Raw genomic sequence first — 16,863 nt, 5'->3', positions numbered from 1 at the left:
TCACTTACTGATAGACTGATGAGGCACCTGTCTGTTTGAGCAAGAATAAGCGAAAAGGATCGGAAACTTGAAAAATCTACAATAAATGAATAAACCATTCCCTTCTGGCAGTGCAGTCGCTCAAGAATACCTTGGCTAGACTCCTTTGGGGCATTAATGCTCAAGGGAAGCGTCCCTATTTGCCTACAGAACTAGGGAACCTAATGAAATCTGATAATATCTCCTTTCTCAGTTTATCTTTCCTGCAATGTGTGTACACATTCTGGATGTTATGAAGGAAAGGTATACTGGGGATGAGGTCATTTCAGAAAGTGAGGCAGCACTGACTATGCAGGGGCCACCACTGCGAGGAGTTCTGAGAAAGGGAAGCCTTCCCGAAAAGGGTAGAAGTTCGACTCTGGAAGAAAGAAAACGGCTCCAGATGCTCCTCTAAAGAGAATCAAATAAAAAAAAGTTATATCTGGGTGCTCTTATTGCAACTGATCCTATTTATGGTCAGGAGAATAGATTCTCCAAATGTACTTATTTGCTGAAAACATGAATCTATTTGACTCACCTTGGGCTATACAGGCCCCTGTTGTTTACTTTCTCAGATTTTACCTTTTTGGGATTTTAGGTGGCAAAGATTGCTTTGAGCCAGATTCAAATTTAATATGTACAACAGGAAAGCAAGTGATGGTAGAACAACATTAAAACTAACTGTAACCTTAGATCAACCTGGCAATTCTTTTGAACCCAAACGGCTGCCAGTCTGGGTGAAGGAGTTGGGGTAAGGCAACTTTTGAAAGATTCCCTTTTCAATTTGATGTTTCAAATGCAAATATTAGCAAATTTGAAATCAGTGAAAATAGGCAATTGAGAAAAACAAGATGGAAAGGATGTACTGTGAAAAGAAATGAGAAAGTGAACTACATTAATATTTCTTCTCCAACACCACTGTCACTATGATAGGTGACTAACTAAATACCAGAGGGAACAAAATCGAGAGAAACAAGCAAAAAAATCCCTAGCTCAGGTGCTGTTGAGCACGTTACACCTAAATTCCATAGGCAGACCATCTGTCTGAGTCAACCAGAACCACCCAGAGGAATACTGAAGCAAAGTCTGATAATGAATTGCAAATGTAGTGGGGCATCAACTTGTCTCAACCTCACTCGATTCACTTGTGAAGACTCTGAAAAGAAAATCCAGGTTAAACAGCACCACAATAGCATTTTTTGAGAACTTGGAGAAAGTCCTATCAAGTCAGATGTTTTTCTGACATAGGGGTAATTTTTCTTCCCTACAGTAAGTTATCCCCACTCTTTTCACTTTTCCTCATCTTTACTTCAGTCTACCAAAGGTTTCACAGGCTGCATTAACATTTTTTTTTTACCGACCTGTGAGGTATAGATACTAAAATAAGTTGTATAACCCTTCAATTCAGCTGGCAAATATCTGTTCCTTTGCAAGAGAGCTGTAGGCATTTCTTTAATCATTTTTGTTGTTCTTTTCTCAAATCTCTCCAATTTTTCCAAATCTCTCTAAACATATGGCAGCCAAAATGTTTTCATAGTACTCTAATGGGGACTGTCCAGACCCAAATCTATTGAAAGGGTCAATTTCTGGTTGCCTATGTGATGTTACTCTCAATATACCCTCAAGAGCATATTTATCTTCTTCAGTAGCAGCACTAAAGCTACGTCTATGATGTCGCCCATCAGATTTGTATCTCTAGACTGTAGTTCGCTGTGGACAGGGAACATATCTATCAACTCTGTTGTATTGCACTCCCCCAAATGCTTAGTACAATGCTCTGCCCACTGTAAGTGCTCAATAAATACCACTAATTGACTGATGTGCCTTAACCTAGATTCTTATTCCCCATCATGAATCTGTGTGTTCTATTTTGGTACTATTGATCTATATTTTGATTTTGAAAGCTCCTTTTCAAAACTGGTATGTTTACTTTATATGTTTCCTACAAAATGTTCCTAATTTGTTATCTGCAAATATGACAAGAAAGCTTTCTGTTCTCTTTTAGACTGTGAGCCCACTGTTGGGTAGGGACTGTCCCTATATGTTGCCAACTTGTACTTCCCAAGCGCTTAGTACAGTGCTCTGCACACAGTAAGTGCTCAATAAATACGATTGATTGATTGATTGCTCCATCATCTTAATTGGATAAAAATGTTCAATAAATCTAAACCAAAGATTAACCTCTCTGGGCCACAGTGGCCATTAATTTCCTATATCATATTCCCATTTCTATACCCACTTAACAGTAGGATGGTCCTGATCATATTTTCCTAGCTTGCCGATGAGGAGATCTAATGGGATAAAATTAAAGTCATATTGGGATATTAGGATTTTAAGGCACTTATTATTTCTCCTTGTCTCTTTTACCATAAAAGTGGTAGTTTTAATTTAAAAAAAATGCTGGCTTTTCACAGTCTAATTAATCACCGAAAAACCTCTGGAACTTCTAAGACATTTCGATCCCAGCAACAATTGGTCTTTCTCTAAGATTTATAACCGAATCCTTATTACTAGTTTTATTCCCACTAAATACAAATGATTGGGTGTAGGTTCTTTTCAGTATGAAGGATCTTTCTACAGAGTTAGGGCTAACGAGCCTCACAGCACAATGCTTCTTAAGACTAAGTTCATTTTGGGCAGGGATGATGTCTACCAACTCTAGAGTATTGTATTTTTCCAGGAGTTAGTGCTGTGCTCTGCACCCAATAAGCGCTCAGTAAATATTATTAAGATCATGAATCGGTCCCATTGTTTTTGGCTCAAATGCCATGATCTATGATGCCTCATCCAACGGGAAACCTATCATTCACTCCACTTGGTTACACTCAGTTCTGTCAAAATTTGTGTTTTTGCTAAGTACTTTGGCTAGAACATTATTAGAGAATTAGGGAATGTTCATCTGACAATTCAATCACACCATGCCATAATGTCAGAAGAAACAGTTGTGTGCTTACATGTGGCATTACAGCCGGTGAATATTACTGCAATCAAATGCGAGTGTTCCTAAAATTAGGTATGTGTGCGCTTTAAATAAACAAATTTGAATATGCCTTGGAAAACTGGGGTTAACAGGATTATAATAAGAGGAGATGGATATAAAGCATCCGTGGCTCAGTGGAAAGAGCACAGACTTTGGAGTCAGAGATCATGGGTTCAAATCCTGCCTCTGCCAATGGTCAGCTGTGTGACTTCGAGCAAGTCACTTAACTTCTCTGTGCCTCAGTTCCCTCATCTGTACAATGGGGATGAAGACTGAGCTGCCCGTAGGACAACCTGATCACCCTGTATCCTCCCCAGCGCTTAGAACAGTGCTTTGCACATAGTAAGCACTCAATAAAAACGATTGATCATGATGATTAAGACTGTGAGCCTCCTGTGGGACAACCTGATCACCTTGTAATCTCCCCAGCACTTAGAACAGTGCTTTGCACATAGTAAGAGCTTAATAAATGCCATTATTATTATTATATAGAATATCATTATTAAGCTGAGATTTTTAAAGTGCTATTTTAGCCGTTAATGATAACGCAAAACAAGTGTTAATTGTTCTTGAATATTTCCAATGATCATACTACTGCCCTGCCAGAAACAGAATATTGCATATTAAAATGAAGGGCTCTTGATTTTATTCCATTTAAATTTGCAGAGGGTACCTCCCAGGGATTATTAATTAGAGCTGTCACCATTATAAATCATTTGCCATTATTCTTACCATTTAAAATCTGATATAAGACCTTCCAACAATCCTACCTCTAATCTAGTTATAATCAAGGCAATTAGTGCCTTACCATTAAATCTGTAGCTTGAGGTCAAAACCCTTAAAGCACATGGTGGACAACTTCTCAGGTACCACCCTAGAGAAGACACGGCTGACAAGCAGATTGTATCCATGAGTGTGAGCGTCACTGAGAGAGAATTACTGGCGTACTGTTTCCATGAAAATGCAGTAATGCACCTTTTCTGACTCCTGGTCGGCAGGACTAAGGCACTAACGTTTATACCAGCAGGCAGGACATAATTATATCCACCCCAGTAAACGGGAATGATCTCTGGAAGAAGGGAAACTGTGGTCACAATGCTAAGGAGAATATGCTGAAACTTCTCTGCATGTGGATTTTAGTGCCTGGGGTATTTTCATTTTGGACGCGATTATTACTTTTGAGGGCACAATTTGATGTGGCCATATTACAGTGCCTTCTTCTGTAAAATTACATACTACTATAGTCACTGTCATAAGAGTTACACATGCAGTTGGAGATGAGAAGCAGCGTGGCTCAGTGGAAAGAGCCCAGGATTGGGAGTCACAAGTCATGGGTTCAAATCCTGGCTCCACCACTTGTCAGCTGTGTGACTTTGGGCAAAACACTTCACTTCTCTGTGCCTCAGTTACCTCATCTGTAAAATGGGGATTAAGACTGTGAGCCCCCCGTGGGACAACCTGATTACCTTGTAACCTCCCCAGCGCTTGGAACAGTGCCTTGCACATAGTAAGTGCTTAATAAATGCTATCATTATTATTATTATTATTATTATAAGAGTTTCTTGATTGTTTGCAGTATCCTGAATGGCTTTCCAATCACTGCTTTGAACTGTTTATTTTGTCTGATATACAGATGATAATATTTGCCAAATGAAAATTGCTTTTATTTGCCAAATGAAACCTGTTTTTTCCTCTGCTGCGTGGGTAATAAATAGAAATAGGTTCAATGACTTATCACAGTTTCATGTTCCCATGAGGCAATATTCTGCAAGTTACATTGCTATTTCCCTAAGCTCCTAAAATAGGTACATTCTAAAACTGGGTGAAATAGTACCACAGGGCATTGATACTACATCTAACTCCTTTGGTATTAAATTTTCCCTTTTCTTGTTTCACCTTGCCCATTATGGCCAAGATATACATGTCCTGAATTGACAATCCTAACTCCTTCGAATCCCTTGCTCTTTCATTAGTCTGTTCTCTTCTCCCACCTTCTGAGAGGGAAGAGATGGTCCAGCTAGAAAGCTAAGAATCATTACTTGAAATCATGTTACAGTTAAAAATTTTTATCTACATAGCAGTTGAAGCGAAAAGAAATCAAGAGGGAAATAAAAATTCATCTGCTCTACTAATTGTTCTTCAATTCAGCTGTAGCTAAAATAGCCCTCACAGCAAATGCTTAAAATGGTTTCTTTCACATTTTAAATTTTGAGATAAAATAATCAATTACACTTCAATTATCCCCTTTCGGTGAGTATTATTAGCTGCTGACCCAAGTGATGAATTATTTGAATTCCTAAACAAAAGTCACAGATAAAATAAATTATATGAGAAAACACTCCTGATTGTCATCAATTATTTTGTTCTAGTGGAGGCTGAGTAAAACTTATACAGTGAAACCTATATCCTATTGGCTTCCGTGACAATATCAAGCATTCAATAGAAGTGAAAAGGACAACGACTCTTACATAAAAACCAGTGCTTCGGTTACTTCAGACCCAAACAGAATTGCTGTACCCCTTTGGAATGAACTCAACTGTACTACAAATGTGTGGCGACAAGTAGGACAATTTGTTCTTTTGTACTGTTCTTGAAGAAATTCAGCAAACGATATCATATCCCACTGTGGCTCATGGAACTAGCTCTCCCAATTTAGGGTTCCTCAGCTCACAGCTGCTGGAACAGTAATTGGCCAGAAAAATTCATTTACCCTGCTGGGTCCCTTTCTCCAAGTCTTTTTCCAAGCTCATAAAACAATTCATGTAAAGCTAAGCTTAGCTTAACATTGCCACCAAGACTTACTGTTGTCAGGGCAGAGGCTAGCACCCAATCTCCTTAACCACTACATTTTTCAAATGCTCTACCACTAGGAAACCAAAGCAGTGATTTCTAAATGCTGACTGCCTTTGGGTTCTCCCAGGACTTGGATACCCCAAACAATTACTTACCCTTGGCCATAAATAGGACCTGAACTGATGGGAATGCATGCCAATAGACTAAGCCTTTCTGAGGGAGAAAAATGTCCCCTAAAAATTGCAGTTGGAGTCAACCACCTCTGTCTCAGTACATTATCAAGGGAAATTACTTGAATAGAAGGGAAAGGGTGAACAAAAAGCAAAGACTATTGCATTTCTTCTGTACATGATAGATAGGGTCCACATTTGATCCCCTGCCTGCTAGGCTTCATGGTTGGTAAATTGCAATCCTCTGGAGAGGGAAGGCCATCAATCTTCCTCATCATTATCCTGACCCTTCCCCTGCAGTAAAAATAAAAAAAGATGACTCCAATCCTTGGAAGCACAATCCTAAGAAGTCCTCCTCCCCAGGAGGTTTGCCCAGGGGCCTGTTATCCAGCCCTTATGCCGCTGGCGACAGATACCTATCTATTCTATTCTATTTATTTTATTTTGTTAGTATGTTTGGTTTTGTTCTCTGTCTCCCCCTTCTAGACTGTGAGCCCACCGCTGGGTAGGGACTGTCTCTATATGTTGTCAGCTTGTACTTCCCAAGCACTTAGTACAGTGCTCTGCACACAGTAAGCACTCAATAAATACGATTGATTGATTGATTGATACAGCTCAACCCAAGTAATATCTTCGCCAAATAAAGGGCGGCAAAGTCCTAACATGAAAAATGCAAAGCAGGAGAACCCATCAAAATGTCTTTGTCACACCCTGGTAACAACATCAGTCACCAAGAAGGAAACTTCAAGTGGACAATTAGGATTAGAATCGCTTCACCCACAGGCTTCGCAAATGTGCACTGTTCATTCAATTTTCCAGGGCCCAAACTTCCACTCTGTGGAATTGTTGCTACTACTAGGAGGCAGAGTTAGAGGTGGGCAGAAAGGGAATATGAAGGCAGAACTCAGTGACTACTAGATTGTCTTTTGTCCAACCTCCCGCAGAAAAAAAGGGATAGGCTGCATTAAAGACTAGTAGGCATCCATTCAATTTCCAAGTTGGATAGCTGTGCTATAATAGAGCTACACATGAAGCTTCTAACATGGTTCGATAGAATAGACCATACTTTCAACTCAAAGGGTCACAAATTCTCTTTTTTCCCTCATCAAATACCTATTCGTTAAGATACAAAAGTGAGTGCACAGTCTAACCAAATGGATGGTGACCTAAAAACAGATACAATGCATTATTTTCTCTTTATCTCATTAAAATCAGACAACACAGCTGAAATAACACTCCGCCTACTTACCAAATGTCAGATTTGGTGTCATAACCTTGATGTTTCAGTGCCTCTGGGCTCATGTAGTAAGGAGTCCCAGTAAATGTGGTTGCTAGATCACAGGACCCCATTAAAAGACGGGAAACTCCAAAATCCCCTAAAAGATAAGCAAATAAACACACAAAAACCTATCCTAAATATTGGCAAGTTGATTAAAGTCAAAATGGCTTTAAAACATTATCATTTTTACTATTTTAAAGGAAACAATTAAAAAAGAAATACTGAAAGGAGGACAAGAGCGATGACTAACATTCTGAAAGTAATTAAGTCCGGGCATTAATCCTTTTCCAGAAACAATTTCTGGGGAAATAGACATATGCTGTGGATATGAACTAATACAAACTAATACAAACCCTTTTGTAGGAGCTGGATTTGATTCTTTGTAATTACAAAGCTTTACAAAGAAGGAAATTCTTTTTTTTAAAGCAAAACCTGTGAATTTTCCAAACAATACTGTCAACTGTATAACTCAAAATCGTGAAATCTCTCTGTTCTAGTCTAATGACTCTATTACAAGCTCTTTTACTTGTTCACTCTATAAAAAAAAAATCAGAACTTTTTTATTTAATAAATTTAGTGCCTAATAATTAAGAGAAGGTACAGAGATCTGAATAATTACCAGGAAGGGCAAAAGTTTAATATAATAATTAAATATACAATTTAATAATCTGGAATAAAAGATGGAGGCCATAATACAGTAAGCAGAGAACACGGTAGGAATAAATTTAAGCAGAAGACAATTTCAATCCAACAGACATCTCTTAAACAAATAACATAATTTTTGTTTTACAACATTTACCTTTTAAAATAAAAAACTCAATTTATGCGTCAAAGAGTTCATTTGGTATTCAATCTTATAAGTCACGGTAAAAGATAAAGCAAAATTATTAGAAAAGCGTACACCACAAATTTTCATAAACAAGCCACTTTATGACACTATTACAGCATTTAGCAGAGGTGCTAAAAGTAAGAAGATCTTACCAATTTTAAGAAGGTTGTTTTTCAAAAATATATTCTTTGCTTTTAAGTCTCTATGAAGTATTCTCCTGGAAAATAAAGAGGAAATCAACTTCATTCCCAACCACAAAGTGAAAAATGGAAAAATGCAGTAACATGAACATAGGCAGGTACCAAGATGTACATAAAGGCATATATTTGATAAACACATGAAAAATGTGTATTATATAAACTTTAGCAGACATATCATGTGTCATATTTACATAACTATACAGCCTGATATTACATTTTTCTACCCACTGACATGTATGAATTTCCCAGATATGATAACACATTTTACATAGGCTTTCTTCCAAAGATTCTTAAGAACTTGAGCAAGTATTTTCCCACTTTCCCATATAATATCCTTCTGAGGTAGGGACAGATGAACATTTTCATTACTATTTTATAGGGGGAAAGAAACCCAAAGTTTGATCAGCGGTATTTATTGAAAACTTACTTGTGGGCAGGACACTTAACTAAGTACTTGAGGGATACAGTAGATTCAGTAGACCTATTCCCTGCCCTCAAGAAGTCTACAAGTCTACAAGTACCTCAGAATAAGCCCCAGACATGGGTGCTAAAGTAAAAATGACCTTGTACTTTGCAGGTCATTCTTTGCCCATTTGCTAAGACTTTGCTGCTAGGTGCGTGGGTTTACCAGGTTGGACACAGTTCCTGTCCCACATGGGGCTCACCGTCTTAATCCCCATTTTATAGATGGGGTAACTGAGGCACAGAGAAGTGAAATGACTTGCCCAGGTTCACACAACAGACAAGTGGTGGACCAGAATTAGAACTCAGGCCCATCTACTAGGCTAGGCGGCTTCTCAGAACAGATGTCACAGACATAAAAATAATAACACTGACAAAATTAAAAATCGTGGCCCTAATACAGATGATTAACTTAGAAACAGTCTACAACAGGAATAAACTTGCCATGTCTGCTAGAAACGGATCTGGCTGTAGCTCAGACAGACATTCAATCACAAATTGAAGCTCACCTTTTAGTCAAAATGCACTTCACCATCTCCCTCTGAAAGGGAAAAATTTGCAGATTGCCCCATGCTGAATTCAGCACCTTCACAAAGCTGCCTGGATTGCCAGAGCAGTTGCACTATTGCAGAATATTACCCCAGGACTGGTAAATTTATATCAAGCTGGAGGCTACATGGGCGATGGGCTGATGATTCCTGAGAGGTTCTGAGGACTGAATATAGCAGTCTAAGCAGCTAGTTCCAGGAAGAACGATATGGCATAGTCATTATGGAGCTTTGCCCTGAGATCAACAAGTTTAAATTAAAATTGGGGAATTCGAGAGACCCGCACTATGCCCGGTCCACATTATAAGCAAGGATTCCATAACGGCATACCACTTTAGTTATCTATAAATATTTCCTCAAAACATTTGTGTCTTAGGGTTTGTCACATGGCATGGAATCAGGCTCTTAAATCTTCAAAATAACAAGTTTTAAAATAAGTTACTGGGAAATTCCTAGCTGGAGGATGATAAAAATCATAAATCATCAGTTTAATCCTTAAATCTGATTTCTTACACTAGCGAGGCTTTCCTTGATCTTTATTTCATTTCCTAGATTGATGTGCTGAAATTGCTTGCATCAAGCACCAAAATACTCCTGGTGCATCACTTTCCAACAATTTATTCTGCTATTTATGTGAAAGCAATCTGTGCCCATGGCTGATTTCAAGACATACTATTCATTATTTGAAAAAAAAAACCTGGCATAAGCTGTATGTACCTAACAGACAACCACATTTTTATAGACTAGCTCGAAAGATGACATACAGTGTTCAGTGAAATGTATTTTTGTATTTTAATTTTCTTTGAGCTGCGTACCCACAAAGAGAAAATCCCCTCTTTACAAAGAAAGCTTTCCCTAAAAATACACTAAATCAGGAACTAAAAAAGGAATATTGTCAGTAAAATAACACAATGCTGTTTGGGGCTTCATCAGAGAATGTCCATTAAAATCCTGAAATACAGAACTTCTAATATATAGATTAATAGTTATGAAATATAGTTTTATTTTTGGACTCATTTTAAAAAGGAAGTCTGATGAAGAGATTTCCAATTATTTCATTTACCTATTAGTCACATCTGCACTTCTCATTTAAGAGGAGCAAGGAAAAACAATCCAGATACAGATTTATTTCACAGTGACACTTCACCGTTGCCATTTTTGCAACCGGGTGAGGTACTGCCAGTACCCAACTGCCACCCGCCCTTGTCCTCCCTTCCTCTATCTTGGTGTTTTAGGAGCCTTTGCAGAACAAGGGACTCACGAGGCAATGGTCAAGAGACAGGAAAAATGGTAGGCTGCAATACAAGCGCCTGGAGCCTTGCAGTCATGGAGAAGAGGCAGCGTCTTTGTGGCATCCCATGTCCCAGGTCCCTCTTGGATGTCTACGCCTTGAGCAATAGGAAAGCAGACCAAAAGTGTGGAGCTGCCTGTGGACTTTATTCCCCTCAAAAGTTCCCTTTCAAAGTTTCCAGAGACCACATTTTTCCCTATAGACCTAACAACACTTGAAACATCTGCTGGATACTTTGGTTTTGGATGCAGGCAGATGGCTGGCAGAGTTCCTCCCTTTCCTCTCATCCAAACTGCCACCAAGCTGATCCAAGCACTCCTCTTCTGCCTTGACTGCTATATCAGCCTCCTCACTGACCTCCCTGCCTCCTGCCTCTCCCTGCTCCAGCCCACACCTCACTCTGCTGCCCAGATCATTTTTCTAAAAAACAGTTCAGCCCCACTCCTCAAAAACTTCCAATGGTTGCCCATCCATCTTTGCATTAAGCAGAAACTCCTTAATTGGCACTCAAACAACTCTCCCCCATCCTACCTTACCTAACTAGTCTCCTACTGCAAACGAGCCCACATACTTCGCTCTTCTAACACCAATGCACTCACTGGACCTCGATCTCATCTATTTCACTGCTGACCACGTCCATGTCCTCCCTCTGGCCTGGAACTTCCTTCCCCTTCCTATCCTGACAGACCACCATTCTCCCCACTTTCTAAGCCCTACTTCAATCACAACACCTCTAAGAGGCTTTCCCTAACAAAGCCCTCATTTCCCCTTCTGGCCCCTTTCTGCCCTGTCTATGTACTTGCATCTGTATCCCCCGCTCTGCCCCACAAGCACCTATGAATGTACATGCAAGTGTATTTTTATCTCTTTTTCTAAAAAGAGAAGTGTCTGTGAAGTCTCTTTCTTGAGAAACCATTACCCCAGAAAGACCATGCTACTATTCTGGAGAATTGGCTTTCTTACCCTACTGGCTACTGAACCAGCTTGGTTTGGGACTAACAGTTTGGCCCTTCATCATCAACAACAATGGTATGTACTGAGCACTTTCCGTGTGCAGAGCACTGTACTAAGCATTCGGGAGAGTACAACAGAGTTAGTAGACACCTTCCCTGCCCGCATTCACCTGATAGTCCACATATATCAGAATCTGGGATGGTTCAGCAAATTGCCTGAGAATTACTGGGGTGCCATAACTCTGGACAGGCTAGTAAAGGGGAAGGATTTATCCAGGACGGTTCCAGTTAGGGAAGGCTGGCTGTGCAGATAGTTGCAGCCGGGCACAGGGGGCTGGGAGTTGAAGATTCAGATTATGCCTAATCAACCCCATCGCTGTAATAGTTGTCTGTATAATCTCCCTCTCTCTCCCATCCCCTTCTATATTCTGTTCCCTCTCACACCCTTCCCTCCTTTTCCTTTCTTCCTTCCATTCTCCTCTCTCTATTTCTAGCTGGTTCCCTATCACCTGTCTCTACTGATGAATGCTCTCTTTCTCTCCATCCCTCTCCATTTACTACCATTCCCAGATGCTGTGCTCCTTGCCCAGGGAGCTCCCTATCATGCCAACTCAGTGCCTAAATGCTCTAAAACTCACAAAGACTTCTACCCTGACCATGCTTATAGTAATAATGCTCAGAATTCCAGAATGCCGAAATAATATTTAGAGTCACAAGGACAAATATGGGATACAGTAAGGACCTGGGAGTTAGAGGACCTGGGTTCTAATCCCAGCTTCGCTCCTTGTCCGCTGTGTGACCTTGGGCAAGTCACTTAACTTCCCTGAGCCTCAATTCCTTCATCTGTAAAATTAAGCTTAAGACTGTGAGCCCTATGTGGGACTGTCTCTATATGTTGCCAATTTGTACTTCCCAAGCGCTTAGTACAGTGCTCTGCACATAGTAAGCGCTCAATAAATACGATTGATGATGATGATGACAAGGTCTGTGTCCAACCCGATTACTTGGTTGTATCTACCCCAGTACTTAGTACAGTGCCTAACACACAGTAAGCACTTAACAAATGCCATGAAAAAAAATCAAAAGTCCATTTTCAAGTCCAAGCCTTTGTCTATTAGTTCATGTGAACAGACCAAAACAGACAGAAATCATTTGCTAAATGATAGATTAGAAGCAGTCCCTGCAAGTTGTTGAACTAACATGGATCATGCTTACTAAATCCTTTGTATTCTCCAGAACACTTAGTATAATGCTCTGCATGCAGTAAGTGCTCAGTAAATACTACTTATTTGATACAGCAATAAAAATGTGTAGCATGGAAATCTCATGAAAGCACAATTCTATTTTGACATGCTATCTGACACTCCAAGTGATTAAAAAATACTGAATTATCACTCCCTGAAGTACATGCTTAAGAAGAAAAAGTTGAGATTTGAAGGTTGATTTTGAAGGTTATAAAATACAAAGGAAAGATCATTTAAGTACAAAGATGTAGAACATGGAGAACTTTATTCAGGAAACTATCAAGTTTATGAGACAGGAAAGAACAAGTATTGAATGTGCTGACATCTCAAACACTCACAGAAAATAAGAAAAGTTGCTGGGAATATCAATTGGCTCCATCTCAAGATACAATCAGATCTTTCAAGCAGATCATAAGCCGAATAGGCTATATCTGCTTAGGGAGATTACTGGTAAGGAAGCAAAAGAACAAACTAGGAACAAGCGAAGCACAGAGGAGGGAAAGTTACAAGAGGAAGAGGGAAGATTAAAAGCATTTGGCGGGCAGCGACTGAATTTGTTGACCTTGCTTAGTATCACACTCAAACAAGGATATTTTTAGTCATGTGTCATGTCACAAAAAGTTGTACTATTCCCTGGACCTCTCTGGATTTCATTTAATGGAAATGGACCATCAGAGAATAACCTTAACAATGAGATGGTTCCCACTGAATTTTCAACACCTCTCAGCCCCAATCTTCCACCTTCCCATTTTATTTAGGCTATGCTTGGAAGAACATGTCCAAAGGAATCACATTTCTTGAAGAAATCTCTAGGTACCATAATTGCCACGAGTTATGATTGAGAAAAGAGTAAGGCAGACATTACTCATCCACGGGGAATGATTAAGTTTAAATATTGGCCTTAAATTTCTGTCCAGCCTGAAAAAGAAAACCCCCAAAAACTGGAAGTGGCATTAAAACCTTCTTTATAAACCTGATGAAGGAGATCTATTCCTCCAGCTTTTAGACATATACCATGCATAATTAACATTCTTAAGACCTTTGATTCTCTTAATTTGAATGCAAATAATGAATTAGCCACTCCTGCTCAAATAATGGGGTTGAATCCAAATATGAAATTAAAATTTTTATAACAGAACAAAGATACAACACACGATATCAACTATTTAAATGATTGGTTTGATGAAAATTTACTTCTTTCATCCCACTAAACACAAAGACCTCAATTTTTAAAACATACTATAGCCTGTCATTATCTTTCAATTCTTGCTGCCCTGAACTGGGACAGAAACCACCGAATAATATTTTATTAAATTCATCTTAGATTCAGTTTATAACATAAATTACTTGATGATAAAGAGTATTCTGCCAGATTATTTTAGGTTTTAGAAGTATACTTAATTAATTTAAGGCAATTCTTTTTCCACATTGTGGTCCATTAAGTCATCCAATGTGCATGATATATTTGGAATTTCGAAAGTTTGCTTATTGAACTAAGAGATCAAGTGGTAGTACTTTTACCATGTACTAACTGAAGGGCTTGCCTTGGTTTGTTTAACTGAATAACTGCAAGTTCTCAGTGTGGCGCAAAATATAGGTAAATAGTTACAGTACAAAATGGAAAAAGTGATAGATTTGCGAGATCAGTGTACACTCTAATTCTACCAGGAACCAGCTAAGAACAAAATATTAAAATATTACTTGACCTACTTTTCGACAATCTCTTAAGATAGTTTGAAAACCTTCAAAAGACTTCTGGGCTCTCAATAAAACATAGCTTCATTTTCTATTTGTGCTTGAGAAGAAAGCTGGAGAAGCATAGGATACTTTAACTTTATTCTAATTCTAGCATATAGCCTAGTCGACATATTTGTGTGGATTTTAGCGATGTTGTAAAGGTTGAACCAACAGGATTTAGTGATAGAATGAATATATGGGCTAGATGAGTCAAAGGTAACACCAAGGTTATGGGCTTATGAGACAAGAAAAATGGTAGTGCTGTTCTACAGTGAAGGGAAAATCAGGAGGACGACAGGGTTTGGGTGGGAAGATAAGGAGTTCTGTTTTGGACATTTTAAGTTTGAGGTGTCTGCAGGGCATCCAAGTTGGAGATGTCTTGAAAGCAGGAGGAAATGTGAGGCTGCAGAGATGAAGAGAGATCAGGGCTGGAGATGTAGATTTGGGAATCATCCGCATGGAGGTAGTTGAAGCCATGGGAAAGAATGAGTTTTCCAAGGGAATGGATGCAGACAGAGAACAGAAGGGGACCCAGAACTGAACCTTCCACAGTTAAGGAGAGGAAGGCATAGGAGGAGCCTGTGAAAGAGACTGAGAATGAGCAGCCAGAGAGATAGGAGGACAACCAGGAGAGGACAGTGTCAGTAAAGCCGACTTTGGCCTGTTTTGTTGTCTGTCTTCTGTCCCCTTCTAGACTGTGAGCCTGTAGTTGGGTAGGGACCGTCTCTATATGTGGCCAACTTGTACTTCCCAAGCGCTTAGTACAGTGCTCTGCACACAGTAAGCGCTCAATAAATACGACTGAATGAATGAATTATGTCTCCAGTAAAGGGGATGGTGGACAGTGTCGAAGGCAGTTGAGAAGTTGAGGAGGATTAGGATGAAGTAGATGCCATTGGATTTGGCAAGAACAAGATCGTTTGTGACCTTTTCAGAGGGCAATTTCTGTGGAGTGAAGGAGACAGAAGCCAGATCAGAGGGGGTCAAGGAGAAAACTGGAGAAGAGGAACTTGAGAAAGCTGGTGTAGATAACTCACTCAAGGAGTTTGGAGGGGAATGGCAGGAGGGAGATGGGGGATAACTGAAGGTAGCCTACTTATATTCTTAGACTGTGAACTGTGATTTCCCCTGAGGGACAGAGACCGTTTCTAAACTCCCACCTGTTTATATTCTTTCCTGGCATTCAGTAGAGTGCTCTGCACACACAGGAAGTGCTTAATAAATACCATATATATATATATATATAGGGAAGCAGTGTGGCTCAGTGGAAAGAGCCCGGGCTTGGGAGTCAGAGGTCATGGGTTCTAATCCCGGCTCCGCCGCTTGTCAGCTGTGTGACTTTGGGCAAGTCACTTCACTTCTCTGTTACCTCATCTGTAAAATGGGGATTAAGACTGTGAGCCCCACGTGGGACAACCTGATCACCTTGTATCTCCCCAGCTCTTAGAACAGTGCTTTGCACATAGTAAGCACTTAACAAATGCCATCATTATCATTATTATTTAATGGGCTGGTGTCAGAGCCTCTCTTAGATCTCACCTGCTACATAGAGTCAATGAGGTGATCTATTCTGTGGCTTTAGGATGTCATCAGTCACAGCACTTTGCCCTTGGAATCAAGTCCTTGAAGAAAATCATTTCCTTGTAAACTGTACAGTTACTGCTCCTTTGTGAACAAGGGTTCAACAAAGCTAAACAAAGCTAGTAATATTTATGAAGCATTTATTATACAGCAGGGACTGTGCTAAACCCTGTCCCACAAGGGATTTATAATCAAAGTGGGTGCAGACAATGGAATGTTTACAGCGGAACCAACCAGCCAAGATGACAATGTCAACACAGTGAAAGAATGGATCTTAGAGGTCTGAGGACTCCCCCACCACTCCAAGTAAACAGTTTTCTTTTTTATCATTTCATTTAGCACTCACCACTATTTTCTTTTGGAATATGCTAGCATTTGATTCTATTTTTCAAGCTTAGAACTTTTAAACATTTCCAAAAGGAGCTTCCAATATTAGCAAACGATTTTTACCTTTTGTGCATGTAGTTAACGCCAAGTAACAGTTGTATGAACCATTCTAATATTTGGCCTTCAGGAAAGGTCTTCCCAGCTTCACGGTATTCTTGAATTTTACAGTCGAGATCTCGACCCTAAAAGGGAAAAGCATATTCATCCCCATGTTTTTTCAATTAAAACAGATACATCAAATCATTTTTAATCCCAGTGAACACATACGGATGTTATACCTGACAAGATTTACAAAGAAGCATGAATGCCAAAGGAGACAATCACCAACACAGCTTTCTGAATTCGTCTACCAGTCTCACTCATCCCAGACGTCAGAAATGACCTGAGGGCT

The 16,863-nt window shown here is 39.5% G+C and overlaps 1 protein-coding gene across 5 annotated transcripts in view; it reads right to left on the bottom strand.

Annotated features, from left to right (window-relative positions):
- The window catches only part of NEK11 (NIMA related kinase 11), a 191,261-nt gene that overhangs the window by 125,638 nt on the left and 48,760 nt on the right, over positions 1-16,863 (bottom strand). For all 5 annotated transcript variants that reach the window (XM_038769668.1, XM_038769679.1, XM_038769702.1 and 2 more), the window contains exons 4-6: positions 16,536-16,654; positions 8,222-8,286; positions 7,211-7,337 (exon numbers count right to left, since the gene is read on the bottom strand). In XM_038769668.1, the coding sequence (XP_038625596.1) occupies positions 7,211-7,337; positions 8,222-8,286; positions 16,536-16,654 (311 nt within the window). The remainder of the gene's footprint in view (positions 1-7,210; positions 7,338-8,221; positions 8,287-16,535; positions 16,655-16,863) is intronic.

This window comes from Tachyglossus aculeatus, chromosome 2, assembly GCF_015852505.1.
Source record: "Tachyglossus aculeatus isolate mTacAcu1 chromosome 2, mTacAcu1.pri, whole genome shotgun sequence".
Classification (NCBI taxonomy): Eukaryota; Metazoa; Chordata; class Mammalia; order Monotremata; family Tachyglossidae; genus Tachyglossus; species Tachyglossus aculeatus.
The sequence above is the reverse complement of the archived record's forward strand: the minus strand, read 5'-3'. Positions and strand labels throughout refer to the sequence as shown.